The sequence below is a fragment of the Vidua macroura genome, chromosome 5 (genome assembly GCF_024509145.1).
Source record: "Vidua macroura isolate BioBank_ID:100142 chromosome 5, ASM2450914v1, whole genome shotgun sequence".
Taxonomy (NCBI): domain Eukaryota; kingdom Metazoa; phylum Chordata; class Aves; order Passeriformes; family Viduidae; genus Vidua; species Vidua macroura.
In genome coordinates, this window is record NC_071575.1 from 6554076 (window position 1) to 6576269 (window position 22194).

At 40.3% G+C, this 22194-nt stretch overlaps 1 protein-coding gene across 5 annotated transcripts in view; it reads left to right on the forward strand.

Moving 5' to 3' along the window:
• Positions 1–22194, forward strand: part of DUSP16 (dual specificity phosphatase 16) — a 63059-nt gene that overhangs the window by 16742 nt on the left and 24123 nt on the right. For 4 of the 5 annotated variants that reach the window (XM_053977281.1, XM_053977277.1, XM_053977278.1 and 1 more), the window contains exons 2-3: positions 17284–17887; positions 19044–19182. In XM_053977281.1, the coding sequence (XP_053833256.1) occupies positions 17657–17887; positions 19044–19182 (370 nt within the window). In that variant the 5' untranslated portion in view covers positions 17284–17656. Of the gene's footprint in view, positions 1–11343; positions 11415–17283; positions 17888–19043; positions 19183–22194 lie in introns of those variants that run through there. The other variant, XM_053977279.1, reaches the window with a different exon arrangement.

The following is a 22194-nucleotide window of genomic DNA, read 5'->3' on the forward strand; positions in this document are numbered from 1 at the left end:
GAAAGGCCTCAGGAGGATTTGACCATGCCTTAATAATACAAAAAGAAGGCACTCATATTTAAATTCTTAGTCTGGTTCTCTGTGATCATTTATCCCTAAAAAGAAACGTGAGTTCTAAGTCAGTAAATCTTTCACTTGATGTCAGTTGTTCCCCAAAAGAATTTTGGATATGACTATACTTACCTAGGCTATTCATTGCCCCACCAGGGAGCCACTGCTTTAAGTTGTAGGTGTTATATGCGGTAGTAGGTGCCAAGTGTGGTGGAGCAGGACATTTTACTGCACATCTCTATCTTTGTGGAGTTGGGACAGGTTGAGTGTTTTTTCACGTGTTCTTCTTGGAGCTGGTGAACTTTGTGTGTTTATTCCTTTTGGAAGAAAGACCTCAAATGCTTTTAAGCAGCTCATGCAGAGAAGGATCATGCTTTTTCTGTGGTTACAAGCTCAGGTGCTGGTAGCAAGAGTATTTTTGTTGGGCAGGCAGAGAGAGAAGCTGATGTTCCTGGGTAGATCTGTGCTACTTAAATTGCTATCTGAAGTAGGGCAGTTTCTCTGGGAGTCTTTTTCTTGTTTGAGAGGGGCTAAAGGTGCAGCAAGAGGTAGTTTCTTCCCTGCTGCTTTCTTCATACCAGTCTACCTGAAGCAGAGTTGCTCTGGCTCTAAAATTGTCGTTAAGCTTCCTAAGAACACTTTTATTAACTGTAATTGCCTGTACAGTTTGACAAGATTAGCAAAGCATGAAGAGCGCTTGCTACTGTTAGTTTTTTCTTTTAATGACAAAATTCTTTGAATTTGGCACAGTCTGTCTGCTGCAAACTCCTGAAGTAAAAACAGTGAGGGCTTGGCAAGCAGTGCAGCTCTGGCAGGAGGATGTTTGGGCCAAGGACTCATAGCCAAGCTCTTACCTTTTTGCATAAGATTTTCTTTAACGGGAACGCAAAAGAGATGGGACTGCAATTAAATAATTACTCCTTGATTGAGGGAACAGCCCTGAGGAAGGTGCTCATGTAATGAGCGTCCCTATTGTGCTGTGTAAGAACAAGGACATTGCTCACAGTACTGAGACTGTGAGCAATCATCACGCTGGGGCTGGCTCATACCTGACTCTACAGACCTGTGCTGAAAGGCACTATTGACTTCAATTTTACCTCAAACACACCAAAATTCCATGGCAGTCCAGCATATGAGAAAATACTGTACTTCAGACTGTGCAGCAGGACTTTGGACCTTCATGCCCAGGCACCATCCATTTGTACCAGTGGAGTGGGAATTCTGTGTGGCCAAGTTCCCTTTTCCCATCCAAGCAGTGCATACTGTGTTTAAAGCCAAAGGTGTATCCTGGAGAATACTATCCATTTTACATATTAATATCTGGTGGCTGGGTTGATATTCTTGGAGCACTAGGGTGTTTTCCCCCTCCTTCAGTTATTCCAGCATACTTCTCACTCAATTCCATACACAGCCCCTGCTGTCTGCAGCAACATGTTTGTGCTGGTGGCAAGTTTATTTTCCATTCCTTACACTCTTTGTGTATCTGAGCAGGAGTAATAACACAAGCTTAGAGATCTCTGCTTTGTCCAGTGTTTGGTACTGTAATGGCAGCAATTGCTGAACAAATCATTCTGGACGTGGCACTCTGGCACAGTGCAGCTAGAGATGCTCAGCCTAGTCCATCTGCCCTACACTGTGGATTGCCATGGAGGAAAGGTTTAGCTTGTGAATGGAAAGCTCTCTAGCTGTGCCATGAGGTGAGCTTGCACAAATAAACCCTCCTTTTTATCAAGGCTCGCCTGAGCACTACACTGGTGCTTTGGCTCAGAGGTAGCTCATGAGTCTTAGGTTTAAGCATGTCCCCTGCATGCTGTCCCTGCACCAAAGCATGCATGGAACATCAGTATAATTTAGCTGCCAAAACCATCAAAAAACCCTCTAAAACCTGCAGCCTCTTGCTTTTTCACAAAAATTCATGATATGGCCTTAAGCATACCTTTGATGTCAGGTGGTCTCCTTGCCAAACCTAAATCTGGTTCTCAGTAAGGTCTTACGTGGTTATGCTTTCAATAGAGGGACAGAAAGCTAAACCTTGGTAAGACTGTGCTTTAAGCTGATGGTGAGAACAAGTTTAGGAAGACTGTTTTAGTCCTGGATAGGCATTGTAGCCTAGATATGTTTTCTTCTAGAACCAAGTCATAGGTTTCATTTATTTTGCCTATTCTAAGGTAGTCTAATCTACATTAAAACATAGATGTTCTAAAGAATTATTTGGATTTGTGCTTGATCTCTCCCATCTCCCAGGATGGATTACTTGCCTTTGGAAGCATATGCCCCAGGCATTCTTGCTCTGACTTGAGCCCAGCGGTGTGGCTGCAGAGGAAGAAGCCTGAAGAGGGTGGGAGGAGCCCTTCTCCTTCCCCCCTTTCCTGGTGATCTCCGCTTCTGTGTGTGCACTCAGCTCTCTTCCTGCACGTTTTGACCCATGCTAGAATCCTATCAGAGAGGGCAGTTGCAGTCAGGGATGAAGTCTTTGCTGGAAAAAAATTCTCACTTTAGTCTACACATCTGAAATGCTTTTGGTGTTCATTGGTAGGAATCGGCTCCTTTTACTCTGTGGTTCAAAGCACCAGGGTTAATCTTTTCATGCCACTTGGTGTTCCTGGGGAGAACCTAACTGCACACACCATTCCCAGGGGCAAACCAGTTCCAACCAACATTTCTTCGCAATTCAATTAAAGTTTAAAAAATGAGCAAAATTACCCCAGGTAACAAATGTATCAACTACATCTATCTCTGTCATGACTTTATAAAGGTAAATGTGCTTAATCTCACCTGCTATCTTTGTCAAATATGATTAATCTCACCTGCTGTCTTTGTCACTGCTACCTAAGTCAGCTTGGAACTCCAGGAGAAGAAAATTTGTTTTACTTGAAAAGACCTAAGTTACTGTCTCCTCATTGCATTGCAGGATGAAACTTCTCGTTCTAGAATTTTGATTAATGCACTACATTTTAAGTTGTATCTGGAAAGGGCCAAAGTTTTTCAATAACCTGGAAAACACTTTAAAGGAAAGTAATCTTCCTATGGTGTTTTTGTGAAGGCTTTTGTTTGGGTGAATTTTTGTTTGTTTCATTTTTCAGAAAATACAAATATTTTTGTATTTTCAAACAGGCTGCAAAAAGGGTTTGTAAGGAGAAGAATTTTTTCAGTTTCAACTGACTTAGTTGGAGAAGACAGGCAAGGTTTCAGGAACACAAACTTCACTTAAATCTTGAAAAAAAACCAGTGAATATAAAGCTAGGTCAAGTGTCAGTTAATAGCAATAAACAACTTTATAATCCAGGGAAAAGTTTGTTTATGGGAAAAATCTACCAAAAATCTAGTAACTTCATGATGACTCCAGGATTTTCTTGTCTTGGTATTAACTCCAAGAATTTGGGTGGGGAAAGTGTTCTTTCTTTGAGGCTATCTTTTTGGTTTCTTTCTGTCTTTTATCACATATTTCCAGTGGTGTGACTTCAGCCAGACAGTTTCCATAAGAATATGATTCACTGCATAATTTATTACATGCTTTGAGATGTTCTTTGGACTTCTTTTCCTGTTTGGGAAGAGGGACAGGCTGGATGTGGGGATGTTTTGGAAGCCTTGGCTGCTGTTTCTCTGTCACAGTTTGGTTCTGTTTCACGTCAGTGTATGTGAGGAAGGGCTTGTGCATTCTGGAGTTCATGCCCTCCCTTTCCTTATCACTTCATATTAACCTCTCTCATAAAAGATATCACTTCTCCCTGCAAGACTTGCCTTTCCTGTATCCTTGGGCACTTGCAGATGCAGCAGGGACAGCAGGGATCTGTTTGATATGCAGTTCTTGTGGACCACATCTGGTTTTTTTCTTTCATAAAGTACCTGGGATTCACTGTGGTGCTGGAAATGACTGTGGGATGATTTGCCTTTTCCTGAGACATAGTGGGATGCTTTTCTAAGGATGTTCTAGGGGTTCATGCAATAGCATTGTTGCATGAATATGTAATATAAGTTTGAACATACTGACATGATACTTTAAAATCTACAAAAAAAACCCCAAAATAAAAATGCCTGTATCAGTTGTGAACACAACCTCATGAATGAGAGTGGGAGAGCCTGGGCTAGCATTACATCTCTCATAGCATTGCCTCAAGAGAAATGCTTTAGCAGCATAAAAATGGCTACTTTTTCCTCTTTTTCCTTCTGCTCCAGCTTAGTGTTTATAGGTAAAGTCTCTGCAGTGGGAAACATAGACTGTGTGCATCTTCACTGCAGGCAATGTTTAGTATAGATATTTAGTGACAGGCACAAACTTGAGTCAAATGGTGAGAATTGGGATTGCTAAGAACAAACTTGCAGGTGACCATTTTTAAACAGTGACCTGGTTTGTGTGGTTTTTTTTACCTACTATTGTATTTCTAGAGGGCTTTCCTTTACCCTCACCTAAGAATTTTAAGAATTTTAATATCATCTTAAGAGGATATTCACACAAAAACCTGATTGTGCCTGTTTGGGAGAATGTTCCCTACTCAACCTGGCCTTGGACACTTCCAGGGATGGGGCAGCCACAGCTTCTCTGGGCAACCTGTGCCAGGGCCTCACCACCCTCACAAGGAAGAATTTCTATATCTTCTTAATATCTAATCTAAACCTATTTTCTTTCAGTTTGAAGCCATTCTCTCTTGTCCTATCACTACATGCCCTTGTAAAAAGCCCTTCCCTGACTTACTTGTAGGCCCCCTTTAATTATTGAAATTATTGAGCTGAATTAGTTAAAAACACCTGTCTCCTGCACCTTTTAGCGAGTGGTTCTGTTCTGGATGTTTTAAGGAAGGTGAGGCCTAAAATGGTAACCTGAATACAGACACATATTCCTAAACTTCTAGTTGGTAAAGTTAGAGAAAACTGAAAAAATAAAAAAAAAACCCAAACTGTGCAGTATTTGACGGGAAGCCATTGTAACTGCCTTGAAACTGGAGTGGCATGCCTGAGTCAGTGAAGTATGAGCTAAGAACCTGGCAGAAGCCTTTTGCACAAAGGAAGGTTGAGAGAGTCTCTCAGGAAGCCTGTGTGCTGCTAAATGTGGCAAGTTTGAACATGAGACTGACATCATTGTGAGTTCATAGTAGTGAAAGAACAAAGTATCAGCCACAAATTAGACTGACCTAATTTTTAAGTCACTTATAAAAACTTAATAGCACAGTATCTTGCTTGTGCAAGCTGTTTATTTCTATCCCAACCTCTGACTACTTCATTTAAACTACAAGTTAACCCTCTAAGCTGTTAAAGGAGTTGTTCAAGAAGGTGGTGGGGGGGGAGCAGGGGGTGTTTGAGAGGTGCTGCAGACTTCCTTCCTTGGCTCTCTTTCTGCTCTGACCTCAATTTTCACATAAAGGAAGTGATTAAGGACCACCCATTGTATACCTTCATCCTTCAGGATCAGTTTCTGGAGGTAAAAACCTCAGGACTGCTACCAAATCCCAACTCGTTCTTATTGGCTGCTCACATGCAGACTGGAAGTCTATCTGCAAATTGCCAGAACGTGTGCCAATGGTATAAGCAGGAATTTATGTAGAATGAGTAAGCTATTATAAAACTAATCAGTATCATTTATTGATGTATCCATAATAGGCAGGAGGGTTGAAATCAAATGTACTTTAAGGTCCCTTCCAACCCAAACCATTCTTTGACTCTGTGATTCGCTTCAGTGGTAATGTTTGTAGTGATGCAAGAGGCACAGCTGGGGAACAGAAGTCATCCTCTGCCTTCCTTCTCCCATTGTACAGATGTATGTGGCTTCTCTTTCTGTTAGAAATGCAGCTTTAGCACTGCTGCAGGTCTGGTATAACATGATTGAAATTCAAAGAAACATTTGGGATCCTTTGGGAAAGACACACCAGAGCACATGACTGGGATCATAGCTCAGTGAGGTATCATGACTCTTCCTTCTGTTCCCGACTGAGGCCTTGTTGGTACCATCTTGTCAATTGAATTAATATTTGAAAGCAATTTTAATAAGCAAGCCATCATAATTACCTTTGTGGGTACAAATTAGGTATGAAAACATGTTCTGTTCCCAGAGTGTGAGCTGTCAGTAGTCTTACACCATGGTGAGGGATTTGAGTCACAATCATCTGGATCTAGGGGTTTGTTAATTTGTTTTCTGTGCCTCATCTGCAATTCAGCCATCACTCCATACCATAGCCTGAACCGCTCACTACTCTGAACAGCCCAGAATGGGAGGCCTCTTAGCAGGATTACTGCAACTGTTTAATTTCTGGGAATGTAGAACAACTTGATTTATTTCCGCCTGTTAATTGCGAGCCATTGCTGTACAGCATATTCCTCAAAGTTTCCTTTTCTACTCCCACTTCAAGATAGCTGGGCTGTCCCATGTTTGTGGACTCACTGTTTTCCGGCATCTATTCTGTTTCCTTGCCATGTAAATGTCATTTAAGGAGAAACCCAATTAAATTTAACTGCTGTAATGAGAAGGATTGAGCTTACATATGTGTAATGTCAATGTTTTATTTGGCCCAGCCTCCCTTCTGAAGATGCTTCTGCATGCTTTTATCACTATGTGGTGGCAATATTAATTTTGTATAGAGCATGCAGAGGGCTTTAAAGTGAGTTTGACAACAGACTTAATTAGCACTTTTATTAGGTTTTTTTTTTTAAACTTCTAGATATTTCCCTGTACAGCTGACAGGACATGCATGCAGCGTAGTGCAGCACTGTGTTTTCAGACATAAGCAGGAAGAAACAAAATATTAATGTTGACAGTTAAAAAAAAAAAAAATTCCTTTCAAACTTTCTCATGCCCTGATGTGAAGGGGTTGAATGTGCATGTTGCCTTCCGGGAGAACTGGTGTCATTTCCTCAAATGGGTGAAACACCAGAACATTTTAACCCACGTTGTTCCATACCATGCAAGCAGTTTACAAGTCTCTATTCTTAAAAGAGATTGACTCATTTTAGTCATTCAGTTTAATTTAAGAGAAGAGTCAATAAAAAGTCTGCTGCAAGAAATTCATCCCTGCCTTGCCCAGAAGCTATTCTGATTAATTTCCCTAATAGAATTACCATCATTATCCTCTGTCTTTAATCCATGCTAGAACTTATTCAATGGTTTCAGATCCACCTTCTGTTTTTATCATACACAGTGACCACAAGAGTTACCCTTTTGTAAATCTAGTTTTTGGCTCCTTATTTGCAGGGCCATATTATTTGTATATTCCCCCCCCCCCTCAAAGGCTCTTATTAGGCAGAATGCCTTATGTTTAAAAGTTAACCAATCACTGAAGACTCTGAGATCCCATCTTACCCTGTTTCCTGGTAAGCCTTTTAAAGAAGTAGCATGGGCTATTATAACTGCTGTGCTTGATGTTTATTTAGCGCCACTCTTCAGAGCGCTCCTCTTTTTAATCTGTTTCTCAGCAAAAAGATGAAAATGTAAAATACAGAAGTAAGTCACTGTTTGTGCTGGTCTGCAGAGCTGCAGAACAGGTGATTCAGAGTGTGCAGCTTCTGTAGGAGATGGAAACCTTGGTGTTGTGAAAGGTGCTGCTGTATGCCACTGTCCTCTGGAGCCCTGGCTAGCTCTGCGATGTCCTGGGGCCAGTGGCAAGAGTGGGGAACTGGCCAGGCTGGGGTCCTGCCTGAGCCAAAACCTCTGAGCCAGATGCCCAGCAGCAGAGACCCCTTAGAGGAGCGACAAGGACTGAGTAAAGGAGGCAGGGGAGGCTCTTCTGCGGTGCAAAGTCCAGCAAATTTATTGGAAGAGGCGAGGGAAAGGAACACAGGAGAGGAATGCCAGAGGGGAGCACAAGCAAAGAGAGCGCCGAGCACACCTGTGCACGGGTTTTTAAAAACTTGCCAAGCAGGCAATACAACAATACAACCAATGAGTAGCTTCCAGGGCGTGGTTTCTGGGATTAAAACAAATCCGGGCAAGAGGAGGAGAGAGGGTCTGGCTGAGGATTGGGCCGGAGGGTGAGGGACAGGGAACTTTCTAGAACAAAGGGTCGGGTTTGGGCTGATAGACAAGGCAAAGGGATTGGGTTGCCTTGACCGGCAGGGAAGGATTTGGAAAACGGGGAGGGATTCTTTGAGGGACAGTTGGGTAGGTGGGCATAACACAGGGAAAAAACAACTGGAATAACTCGAGGGACACTGGAACATACCATAAAATGACAAAACATGCAACTCAATAAACTTACACACTACGACAGCTGTAAAGCACCTGTGTCATACAAATAGCAAAGATACGCTGGAATTGCAACAGCTTCAGGATTTACGAATTAGTTGAACACCTTAAGTTTTTCACTGTGTTACTTTGTTTTCTTTGTGCCTTTGAAAGCTACCATATAGTTGCTGGTAGAGGGTGGCAGGTGTGGGCAATTGGTCACAATTACATGATCAGTCTTTGCCATTTGGTGTACAGGGCCAAAGTAGCACTCATGATGTGTTCTGTGGGGATAGGCAGTTGCCTTTCAGTTGTCCTTCAGTTGTCCTTCAGTTCAGTTGTCCTTTAGTTTTAATTTGGTTCATGAATTCATGTGTTATATGCTGTGGCTTTGGATTTGATCACTTCAGACTTGGATTACATAGATAAGTGAAATAATTTTCTAACATACTGTAGATTTTATAAATATTATAACAGAGACTTCATGCAAGATTAGATTTTTGGGGAAAAGAGGAAGGTGGTGATGTCCTTAGAGGGACACTGTCACATTTGACTGTTCCATCTCTCCCTGGCTTCTCTCTTGCTTGATTCTCCTTACTCTCTGCTGTGGGAGGAATACTCTGCGTGACCCCACTGGTTGGGTTTGTTTAGCTGCAGTTTAGGGAAGGCCCTGAGCAAGAGAGGAGGAAAAAAGGCTTCAATTTTTAATTCTGGAAAAGAGAAAAAGGTATTTAAATAAGGCCTGGAGGACTTCTTATTTGCCAGAAGTGAGTATAAAGACAAGTTTATATCCTTCTGTAACTCAGCCTAATTGAAATGATGTATATTTCTTTTTCTAAAGTCAGCAGAAAAATCCTGGCCTCTTAATGATGAAAGATTTTTTTAAAAACTTTCTTCTAAGCTCAAATAGCTGAAGTTTCCACTTTAAACTTGGGTGGCTCATTCATATTTCACTTAATGGTAATATGGTATCCTCTCTCTCTCTCTTCCCCTCCTTACCACCAAGACTGAAAAGGTGGGGGGGGGGTATATAAAATGTTTCTGAAAATTACAGGAAATGTCTTTTCCTTGAACAGCTTTGCCAGGGAATTTCCAAATGTGCTTAATGCTTATGGCTGAAGTTGCAGCAGTTCAGTCTTCAATCATGAGTGGATCCTGTTCTTAAAATGCAACACCTCCTTCCAGTAAACTATGTTGAAATTAAGTATATGCTTTGTTTCTCATCTGCTCTTCAGAAGAATTAATCATTCCCTGTGGTGAAATAAGGGCTTTTTGGGGGCTGCTTTAAACACTTGATTTACATGTATTTATTAAAGTGGGGAACACAGAATATAGTGTCCTGAGGTGAGAGCTGGTTTATTTGTAAGAATATCAGAGAGGGGTGGCTGGCAGGAGGAGTCATGGCATGGCATGGATGGCACAGAGAGGCAGGTGCTAGTGAGTGTGAAGGCTACCTGGCAGCTTTCAGGGGGATTTCAGGAGCTGCATGTGAGGAGCTAAGGAACAAAAGGGGAGATGCTTTTTGTCTCAGGACTTTGTTTCCTTGGGTCATCACAAGGCAGAGCCTCATCAGTGCTGAGCATTAGTTTAGTGTTAATTTCTGGGATGAGATCAGAAAAAGGGATAGCAACAAGTACAATGAGTAGAATGGGTTTTCTCTTTGTTCTATATTGCCTTCTACTAGGCTTTTGCCACTGGATTATGGAAAGAAGGGAGGTCTGCAGAGCTTCTCCCTGAGGCTCAGAAAGGAATGAGAATCTGGAGCAGGCAGAGGGGAGAAAAGGAGCTAGCCCAATTTCAACAGATCTTCTCATCCAGCTTTCTGCTTTGCTGCTCTTGCATACATTAGTATGTATATATACTAATGATGGAAAAGAGAGGATCTCCAGCCTGGCTCCTTCCAGGGAAAAACACAGTCAAGTCATATTTCTCCCAGCCAAGAGATGAGCCTAGTGAGCAAAGCCTGTTCTGGGTTGTAACCTCAGTATTGTCTGAAGGCTTCTCACCCCATGTTCTACTACTGCCATTTGCCTAAAGACAGAGAGATGATTGATCCCTGTATTTCTTTTCCTTGTGGGATGCTGTGGGTTTTCAGATTGCTCACCATAACATGCCCAGCCCTTTGCTGGGGTGGCTCTTCTCAGTTGTCATATCCTTTACTCTGTGCTTCAGAGCCACTCCTGGATCTCACAACAAGGCACTGCTTGGCAATGATTTATTGCCACGGTTTATATCACAGTGATTAAGGGAAGCTGTCATCTCTTGGCAGCCATGATTTGAATCTTGGGTTTAGCTGCCCAGGAAGCAGTTTGGAACTGATGCTGATGTGTTTATCTTCGCTTCCTTGTGTAAAAGTTGTAATTTAATTTGTTCCTGTTGGAACAACAGGTGCTTTGGGTAGATGTTGTATGGGTATGACTGTGTGATGATTGGTGATGCTAGTGTTACCAGTTTCCAGTGCTGGCTTTTTTAGAGTGTGGGGAGGTGGGCTTAATTACACAAATGTCCTGTTTCATTGGTCTCTGTCCATGCAAAATACAGCTGCATTCACACTTACTTGTGGCAATCTTTCACATTAATAGGTACTGATCAAGAGATTGTGAATTTGTTTAATTCCATACAAATGCATCACCTTTAATGCTGAGCTGTACATTGGTTTTCTAGCAGTGAGATGTGTCAGAGTTTGGAAGGCTATTACTGGTTAGTTTTTGTTTGTTGGGGTTTTTTAAAGCATCTCCAACTTTTTTAAAAAAATTCAATTTAAAGATAGTAGAGGGATTTTCTGTGGTGGTTTTTTTCTCTTTTCTTTTAGAAAATCAGTGTAGCATAACTTTCTATTTTGGACCCATTCCATATAAATGAATGCCAGCGTTCATAAATAACTTCTCACCTAGGTTTTAATGTGTTTGGGGGAGTTGTACAGCAAATGACTGCACTGAAAGTGTAAAATCCATTTCCTGATTTGAGCTGGGGGGTGTTTGGGTTTTTTTTGGTTTTTTTTTTGTTTTGTTTTGGTTTTTTTTTGTTTTTTTTTGTTTTTTTTTTTTTGTTTGTTTGTTTTTTTTTTGTGTTTTTTAATCTTGTAATAAGGATTTCATTGCTGTTATTATTAATATTATTATTTTCCTGTGTTGAGGTAATTCCTTCTGCTGGCCTTTGTATGTGGACCACCTTCTGTCCTGTTCAGGCCATATAAATTGTGACTTAAATGTAGGTGAGTAACAGCTTTTGACATGAAACAATAATGAATTAATAAAAAATTTGTACTCCAAAATTTTCTGTTGCTTTGACTTGGAGATCATAGAGGGAGAACCATTTTTTAAAAATCCATTGACGCTTTTCCTGGTTGTCTAGTGTCCCGGGCAATAGGAACCTAAAAATGTAATGTATTATAGTATATGTTTGAAGCTGATTAAATAATCTCTCATTCTGGTTGCCACAGACCTATATGCTGTGAACCTGCAGTGAAAAAGTATTTTGAAATGGAAAGAGCTTCCCACTCGATTGGGTGGAGAAGAGAGTCCCCAGATTAAGTCTGAGTGTCTTTTGAATAGAGTGATGTAACATATCAACAGCATGTTCTAATGCTTCCCAGGAGGCCACGTTCTGCCAGTCAGGTTTCCCTGCAGTCACACTTAATAAATGTTTGTTGTTTCTCTGGGAATGTCAAAGAGATTGGCTCCTTGGTAAAAGCAAGTGATGATAACCTGGCCTATTGCTTAGAGATGGTGATGGTGCATGGATGTGGATGATATTTGCAAGAACATTGCAGATGTTTGAGAGCTATGCTGAGTAGGTCACCAAACGTCGTGGTTTGGTGTGCTTTTTGGTTTTATTTAAAATAATACAGTATATTATTTCAAATATAATTATTTGTGTGACAGAAAATACCTGTTATCTAAGTGGAAGGCCCATTCCTCTTGCTTAGCCCAGCTGTCTCAGAGTGCCAGTGGTAAAAATGTTGCTGAGCAGTAGGTGTAGAAATAGAGTGAGCTTAAAGATCTCAACTGGATGTCTTTTATGCAGTGTATTCGTGGGAGGTTGATTTCCTTTCTGACTCTCTCTGTGTCTGTTTTCACATTGATGAGCACAAAGAAGTGGGGAGACTTTTCTTTAGAACTAGTAATCAAAGCTGAGTGATTAGTCCAGCAGGATGAAGGGCAAGAGTACTGAACAGAAAATCCACCTTCATCTATGTTTTTTCCAATGCATTACACTTGCCTTTCTTATGGTTGTAGAGTGTGTAATCCAAAATGCATGTGGCTGATGTTTCTACAAGGAAGAGAAAATTAACACTATGCATTTTGACTGCATATATAGGATAAAAGTACAGGTATGTTAAAAGTAGGAGAAGAAGGAGCACCCATAGATAAGCAAGGGAAAACAGGGTGAAATTTTTTAAATGGCTTCTTTTTTATGGTACATGAGTGACATTAAAAAACATTAAAATCTATGTGTTTCTATTTAAGTGACTTTCTCTGCTGCTGTCCAATCTTGCACCACAGTGAAGAGTGCTCAGAGGGTGGTGGAAACTGTCTGTTCTTCAACCTCCCTGCCAGGAAGCATGAGGAAATTATGTGTTTATGAGATAGTGATGCTTATTTGAATCATCCAAAAAGCCCAAGACACCCTCATTCCCCTGAACTGAGGGAATGACATGAGCCCTTGTTAACAGAGCTCTTTGAATTGACGAGCATTTATCTCACTCCTGTGTGTTCTGCACAATGGCAGGTAATACATGTGCTTCTCTAACTTCAGCTACTGTTTTTTTCCTCCAGACTTTGCACTTTATTACACAGTTGTTGATCTCTGGAATTTACTGGCTTGCTTGCTGAATTCAAAAGAACAGCTATTCCTCTCTTTCAATTAAAAATTTTATTTCCCTTGTGCTCCATAGACAGTCTGTGTTTCTGAACACTGAGTAGCATCTTAAGCAGGGGTTGGACCTCTCTCAGTTGTCACTTAGTCTCTCATAGCTCTGGAACCATCAGAAACACAATTTATTTCCATCTTTTTGAGACTGGTGAGGGAATGCTGTGCCTGTCATAGCTGTTGGCAGAGGGGAAAAGGCCCTTGCAGGAGTAGGAATTCACCGTGTGGTCCCTGGATCTGGAGTTCCTCTCTGGTTTGTGTATGCTTGTTTGTCCAGTATCACGTGTGGCTCTGGTAATAGGGTCTGGTGCTGGTGGTATTGGCACCAGCTATTGAACCACTGGCCACTCCCAGTAACACTGAAGCCAAATACCCCTTTTGTAACAGCCAGCAGCAGCTTGTGTCCTGCAGTCTGGGATGTTCTACATTTGCATTTTAATTCAGCTTTTCAGTTTTTCTTTTACAAGGGTGCCCACCCTAATCATGAAAAGGATTCTAGGGGATGATAATGTTTTTCTCATATGTACATGTGTTTGAAAAATACACAGTTTAAAAAAACCCAACTCTGTCAGGTGTTTCAGCTGAGTCCATAAAGGCTGCCCATCAGTTCCTTATTCAGGTGCTGTCAAGTGATTTTTTTGCATGACGTGGGAGCACTGCTGCAGGCTCCTGACAAAGCAGGCATTAGTGACGTAGCCACACATTTATGACAGCAAGGTTCAACTTCAAGGTTATCTTCTTACGTGAGGCAGAAGTCTTTCAGAGATTGTAGCAAGGTTTTGAGAAGCTCTTTGCTAGTTCCTTAACTGGGGTAGAATTAGACACTCTTGTTCTGAGAGTTTTTAAACTATATTCCTAACACATCTGCCTCTCAACTCCAGATATATTTGAAAGATGTGTAGATGTAGAGCTTAGGGACATGGCTTAGTGGTGGACTTGGCAATGTTACTTTAACAGTTGGACTTAATGATCTTGGAGGTCTTTTCCAAACTAAATAATTCTGAGATTCTGTATGAGCCAAAACCTGAGAACTCAAACAATCATCCCGTTGTGATGGAAAGGAATTGCTTGGAGTCAAAGTGATAGCAGTAGAAATTAAAGGAGTGCATACAAAATGTGAGTTATAGTGACTGAAAAACCAAACACAAGCACATAACCAAAAATGTGGCACTTGCTTATTTCACTGCATCTGAACCAGTTGGGATGGGGACAGGAATCCCTGAGGCAAGAGATCCTATAGTTCTGTGGCAGCATTAAACATACATGTAAACATTAGTAATCCACTGTTGTTTGTGTGTAAGATAGTAGGAGGATTGTTGGTTTGGTTCTTTAAACAATAAGGAAAAGCTGTAAAGGTACTGGGCAAGTGTAGAACAGATCTTTTTCATTTCATAGTGAGTTAAATGTTTAATTTTCTTATTTAAAAGTGCCAGTGTTGCAGTCCCTCTAGAAGGAGGAAGCAGCCATGCAGTGTTCCCAGTGGGTACATGAATGACTCTGTGGGAGATTCTCATGGCTCGATTATGGATCACTTGTCATAATCCTGATTTCAGCATGGAACACCCTGTGACTAGATGGCTTCCTAGCTTCAAGGTCAGCAGCACAATGCCCTGTTTGGGGCAGTGCACTATATGACATCATTTTTTGAGATACTATAATACCAGTGAGATCTAAGTCAAAAGTAGAAAGAGAACAGTCAAGAAATTTAATTTTATCTGTTTTACACATGCATTAGAAATTAAACAGATGTTTCAGCACCTCATAGAAGCTGAATGATAAGAGCAGTCACGAGGAATGGGATGAGTGCTCAAGTGTTTACCTAAAGCAAGAGGCTACCAGTTCTTCTTGTTTAGATAGGACCCAGGGAAGACTCCCAAACACTGATAGTTCCAGAAACTGAGAGAATTAAAAGAAAAACCTGTACTTCATAAAATGTTGTTTCTCCCCAGCACCATTGAAATGTTCCTGTCAAAACAGGACTTCAATTGCAGTAACTCAAGGTGACTTGATTACTCTTAAGTTTATTGCTTTCAAACCATGGGCAGTATCCTTCAAGGTACTTGCTATGTTAAGGTAATAGGGCTTTTTTAAAGGATTCTTGACTGAAGCCCACTTGCCCTATGTTCTTCACCCTGTCACTGGATATGACTGGTTTGAGTTCTTCACAAGAGTCTTCTGAACAAACTTCTGTTGTATGAAAGTGAAGGCTGAGAAAGCAAACTGTAAGCTTTTAGAAGATAAGAAGCATACCCAAACTGAAAGTTGCAAATTAAAGATTAAGTATTTCTAACAGCATCTGTTTTAGAGTTCTGTACTTTCTCAGCTGCTATATTTTCCTGTTATTACTTGGGCTTTAAGTCAGCAATTTATCCATCAAAACAAAGCGTCTAGTTCACGAACAAACTGTCTAGCTTGCAAAGGAGCTGGAGCCAATTCCCACTCGAGCCAGTGGAAAAGTTTTCATTGAGTTCAGTGGATTTGGTATCTGGCAACCTTTGATGTGAATAAAAGAGAATCAAAATTTGTGACAGGACATGATAAGAAAAAATTTTAAAATTACAGAATACTATTTTCCTGGGGGGGGGGAAATTTTGACATAACTATCAAGATTCTTCTCCCCCACCCAGCCTTGCAAAATGTCATTTTGATAATCAATTGTCTTTTGATATCTTCCTGAGACTAGTGTATAACGACTGCTCTTTGAGGGGGAGAACACCTGCCAACCAGGTTCTTTAAAACATTTAATTAAAACTTGGTATAGTATATTTTCCAATATTCTTACTGTAGCTTAGAGCAATGTGCATTTCACTGCTATGTGCTTCCATTTATCTGGGCAAGCTTAACAGCACTGTCACAACAGCACAAAATCAGGACAAATGGAAGATCAGATTTTGTCAACCTAATGTCTGTGTACATGGAAGCTAATGTTTTTTCTTGTATTGCCACATGAAAGTCATGAAACAACTTCCAGTTTCCTCTTTTGGGTTGTTAACGTCAAGTTTGTACTTTTTGCAGAATTAATTTTGCTTAACGTTGTGTAAATGTAGATTTGTGCAATATATCTGACGAGCAAAACATCTTCGGAACTGGGATTTCCCACTGCTAAATCTATTGATAGTTAGAATTCATTGCTTCTCTTCTAATTAAGGTAAATAACAAGCATTTCAAACAGAAGCAGCAAGTCAACACTATAAAATCTAAGTTCAAATGTGAGCTAAATCCTTGAAGGACGTAGCCCCGTGTGGCTCCTTTCTGAGGAGTGTTCCTACAAAGACTTGTGCCATCAGAACGTGTTTTGGGAGACTCTGAGGAGCCTAAGGGCAACTGTGAGGCAGTGGTACAAGGAGGGGGCTAAAGGTGTTGGGGTTTTAATGTTCTGCTGCTGCCATTCTTTCAGCTGACGTTGTTCAGATGCTGTCAGGATGTAATTTTAGAGAAATATAGTTTGTTTGTCAGACTCTAATTTTAGAGAAATATAGTTTGTTAATAAATAAAGATTATTTAGCATGAGTGCTGGGGGTTACACACCTCACATAAGCATCACACAGCTCTAGGAAGAACAGAAGAGTGTGAGACCTCATCCATCTCTGGTGATTAATTCAAATGAAATGCTTGTGTCCTGATGTGGCATCTTGTCCGGGTTTCTATTCAAGCATTTCCTTCAGAGAGGTGGATGTAAGTTTGGTGCTTTCTTTTGTGTAGTTTCAGTTCTCCAACTCGCATGCTGTTTTGTGAAATATTTTCCAAGTCATTAAACTTTAAAATGTTTAATATTTAAAATGTTTAAGTGCTTTAAAAACAAATTTTACTTCTTACTAGGTGGTGCAGTGCTGAAATGCATTTAAATAGTTTTGCTATTGAAAGGAATACCATGATTTAGGGCAGCATCTCTTAATTATGTTCTAACAAACTCTTGTGAAGAGGCAGAGCTAGTGGCAACAAAAGTCTGCAATTAAGGCAGAGTATGTTGCCTGAAATACAAGATAATTGTCTGGGCAAGATCATTGGAATGGATTCAGAGGCTGTAGTTGCCAATGCTCTCTCTAGGTGTTTGGCACATCCAGCAGAGAGGAGAACTCCTCAGGAATGTGTTATTCCATGTATGGCCCACTGTACAGCTAAGCCTCAGAGCTGAATGTTTTGTTCTGTGAAGTTTCATGGCCTCATCTGGTTTGTGGTTTTTGTTTTTTTTCATCTTCCCCTTCTTACAGGCTCTCAATCTGGTGTAAAGCTGATGGTGGGAGCAAAGGTAATGCAGCATGCTTGGTGATGTAATGCAGCAGCAGCCAGAAAGCATCTTTTGTGTGAATTGTGAAATGGCTACTCCGTAGTCATCTCCCGATGAATCAGACGTGAGGGGCCGCTTTGTGGAGCCAACCCGTTGTACATCAGCTGGAAGCAGGAGGAGACGCTCAGTTCAACAGCTCTTTCTGAAAATGGATTTAACTTTTCTTTTGCCAGTCACTACCAGCATGACCTCATACACTTCCAGTACAATGGTGTGGCTAAGCCTTTGAGTACACAGCCATTACATCATCGCAGCAAATTAGAGAGGGCGGTGGGGAAAGAGGCCTCGCTGTTGTCATGGCCCATGAGATGATCAGGACCCAGCTCATTGTCGCTGAGAAGTTGGTGGCTTTGCTGGAGAGTGGGACAGAGAAGTTGCTGCTGATTGATAGCCGCCCCTTTGTGGAATACAACACCTCCCACATCCTGGACGCCATCAACATCAACTGCTCCAAGCTCATGAAGCGCAGGCTGCAGCAGGACAAAGTTTTGATCACAGAGCTCATTCAGCATTCAGCAAAACACAAGGTAGGGGTCATTTTCCTCTTATTCCTTGATTTGTTTAAAGGAGTAGCTGGAAAGCAACTTGTAATAATTTTTCACTAAGTATTTAATTAAATAAAAAAAAAAACAAACCAACAACCAAAACTCAGCAAGATTAGAGGACTGAGTTTAGCTGAGATGTTACCTGATTGAAGAGGGTATTGGTTACTATTGAGTTTATCATTGGGATTCTTTGTAGAATCAGTGACAGATTTAAGGGGAGGGATTTAGAAATTACTCAGAAAGAATGTTCTCAGGATTCTTGTGTGTCTTGCAAAGCACAGTCTCTCAAATGTGTGTAATTAAGGCAGGAAACATTCTCTCCTAAACTTTGAAGGATTCTTGGGGGTCTGTGGTGGAGGGGCTTGCTTATGTCATTTGGTTTGCAAAGAAACTGCCTCTCTGTCAGTCCTGGCTCCTACTTGCTGTTTAAAGGGCTTTTCATGAGGGCAGTTTGATGAATTTTCCTGTTTGTTTTGTTGTTTGTTTATTTGGGAGGAGGGGTGTGGTTTTCTCCAAATAGTGTTATCGGTGAAAAGAAAATAGCTATGCTGTTTAAAATTAATGTGTATCTCTGTGTCTCTGTGTGTGTGTGTGTGGAGGGGGTATTGGGGTTTTTTATCCATTGATATTTGTTTTACCTGTTTTTGGTACAAAAATAAGCTACTGTGTTCTTGCTTTGACATGTTAAAAATGAAGCTTTTTATTTTATATATAAAGTTGTGCAGGTAACCAAAATGTGTGTGGCTTAGAGGCAGTTTAAGGTCTCTTTATGTACAAAACCCTCAGAAGCAGAAAGTGAGGCAGGGCCACCTTCTCAAAAGCTCAGCTTTTAAACAAATTCACCAGCCTAGCTGAAGGTAGAGCAATTCACAAGTGACATAAAACTACCAAATGATAAAAATTTGTGGAGTGGACTTCAACTTGCAGCAAATAATCAATTTGCAAACTCTCTAGGGAATTAAATCTGAGAGGCTTATGAAGTATAAAATAAAAACTGTTTAGTGAACAAGTGCATAAGAAATCTATATATCTGAACTGCTCTTATAGCAAATATGTGGGAACCCTGATGGAGGTGATAATGTGGTGCTTTTAATCATCTTCCTCCTTCCTGTTTTACTCTGAGTTCCTTGTGTTTCAGATTGAAATTGATTGCAAGCAGGACGTGGTGGTGTATGACCAAAGTTCCAAAGATGTGACCTCTCTCTCATCTGACTGTTTCCTTACTGTGCTCCTGGGCAAACTGGAGAAGAATTTCAGCTCTGTGTATCTGCTTTCAGGTAAGATATAACAAAAGAAACCAGCTTTCAGGTGACATGTACCAAAAGAAACCTCTGAAACATTTTGAATAAGGAGAACAAAGAAAATGCTGTTGGTATAGCAGACCTGTACAGTTTTGCAAGTGCTGGTATAAACTTCAGTTACAGCAGAGACTTTCCTGTAGTTCTTTTTGCATATAGTGACACTCATAATACATGCAGTGCTTAGAAATTGCATCTTACAGGGGAGATATTACACCATTACCCTGTGTAAATGGAAATGGAGCAATGCAGAGGTTTTTAGATGTGTATGTCTTCTACTTTAGGGTCAAAAAATAGTAAAAAAAAAAAAAGGGCTGCCCTGATTTTTTAAGTATTGTACATGGCAGGAAGAAAATCTCTTCCTTACTGAATTGGTAATTGCTAAAATAAGAGCAAAGGAAATGTTCTCCCAGAGTTATGGAGATTAGTTTGTATGACATTTTAAATTTCAGCTCCCTAAGTGGTAGCACTTTATTTAGGTATTTTCCTTTGCCCTCTGTGGGTTTTTTTGTTTTGGTTTGGTTTTGGGGTTTTTTTTCTTTTTTTTTTTTTTTTTGTTTTGTTTTGGGTTTTGTTTTTTTGTTTGTTTGGTGGTTTTTTTGTTTGTTTTTTTTTGTTTATTTTTTTTTGTTTTGTTTTGTTTTTTTGTTTTTTTGTTTTAAATCCCAGGTCAAAGCACTTATAGAAATTCAATTCCTTATAATACAGGATTTGCTGCTCTCAGCATGTGCTAGTGCCATTATTTCTGTCATGGAATAGTAGACAGTGTTCACAAGGAGCAAGGAGGGGTATGACGTAGATCCAAGGCTGAAAGAAGAGGGAATGACAAATTTAAATAGGAAATCCATTGCAGTGACTGGATCAGTGATCTAATGAAGTGTACACCTAGTGTCTGAGAAATGCTGAAACACAGGGACTGAATAATGGTGAGAGAAAGGAAATAACTCCTGGGAGATGCTTCCTCTTAGCAACAGAGTTTCACTACAGTTTGTAGTGACTTCCCATGACAGAGGTTGTGGTACTGAGAGAACTTTTCTCAACTTGCTTTGAAAGTGATTGCACAGAAAGTGAATAATTTCTGCACTTGGACATGAGTTTGGTGCTCATGTGAGCTTTACTTACAGTAAGGCAAGTGGGTTTTGCTTTGGCTCGGGTTGGTGATTTTGTTTTCTTTGCTGTCTAGGTAAGAATTACACCTGTGGGTGGTGGATTACAGTATTAGATTAAGCAACTCTTCTTACATATGAGCTACCAAGAATTGTGTGGTGTGTAGGCACAGTAAATGCTTAATGCAAAAGTGCTGAAATAAGTGGTTAATATCTCAAACTGAAAATTGTTATTTGAAAAATAAGCCAGTCTAGAAACAGTCACTATCTCCTCAGCAATCCTTTTATTGTTCAAATTCCCAACTCTGCTCAGCTGTCCTGAGGGGTTTTTTAATAACTTGAAGCAGATTACAGCTCCAGGTAGGAATCAGACCATCCTCAACTTAATTTCCATGATAGAAACACATCTCTTACAACTGAGAATTGGACCTCATGGCAGGGAGGTGTTGGGGAGGGGCCAAGCACAGGAAAGTGTCATGAGCTTCCCTTGCTCACACTGTTCCTCACTTGTGTGAGACATGTCTTTGATCTTCTGTCTCATCTGGGGGACCCTGTGACAGAAGTGCTCTCAGACTTGCCTGTGGCTCTCGTAGGCATGCACAGGACCAGGAAGGGAGTGTTCCCAGCTTTCCAGTGCAGCATCTGGCCAATCACCAGTTGCATGTATCATAATGATACTGGGAGAAATGGTTTTCTTTTCATTTCCACCATGTGGTCGTTTTCTGTTCAAGATGAAAATGTTACCTAAACCACAAGCAAGATGGTAGAGCTGAGGTGAACTTAGCCACACACAGCTGGTAAGGGTTAGTTTGGGAATCTAATGTGTCAAAATTCTCCTTATAAAAAGCAAGACTTTTACTTTAGCGTGTCAGATGGCAAAGATCAGGTTTGAGAATTTCCTCTTATGTTTGTTTACATAGCTAGGATGGGGATATTTATGAATGCAGAAACAATTGATGACTTTAAAAGCAGTAGAAGAGGAGAACAAGAAAAAAAGGGAAATATAAAGTAATTATTTACTACTGATCTATTACAGTAGAGTTAAGTGCTTATTTCACGTGCTTTTTTTTTTTTTTACATCTGTTAAAAATCTAGCTACTCAATGCACACACAAGAAACCTTTTAGGATGTGGGGTGAAGGAGAATTGGGTAGATTCAGTCTTCCAGGAAGCTCCTTGGAGTTTATTGATATGTGGCTGTAGGAAACTAGATAAAATATGTTGTCTCAGCAAGCTGATGACGAACTCTAATAAATGTTTATGTCCCATAATGAGGGCAGGGGTCTGTGTACTGTGTACAAAGAAGAACCTTTGGACTTGAGTTTTCCATATGCCACTAAATCTGGTTTATTTAAAATAGTGACCTTAAATAAACATTTTGGGGTAGGAAAATATTTTTTGTTGGGATAGAATAACGAGTATTTAACAAATATCTGGAATTCCTGCCCCTGTTCTTGTTGAAACTCTCCATTACTGAGCACTCAGTAAGGTGTTTTTTATTTAGGTTGTGCATAAAGGTGTGCTCTGCCCTGGAGGTTATTTTTAATTGAAATAACTATTGTAAAGATCTCAAAGGAACCCTTACCAATTAATTTAAGATCTTGATATAAACTCATAAAAATATTTATCATTTGGTGAGGAATGTTTTCAGGAATTAAATATTCCATTTGGTACTTTATTTTTAACAGTGCACAGAATACTAAAACGTGGACACCAAGGGTTTAATTCTATTCCCATCATGGCATCTTCTACTCTGACTTAAGTAAGATTTAAACACAGGGATGTCACCTGATTCCTTCTCATATTTTGAGAATTGGATTTACTTGCAATGGAGTCCTTTTCCTAGTTAGTGTTATGATTTTCCTGCTTGCTCTGCAGGAAGTTAG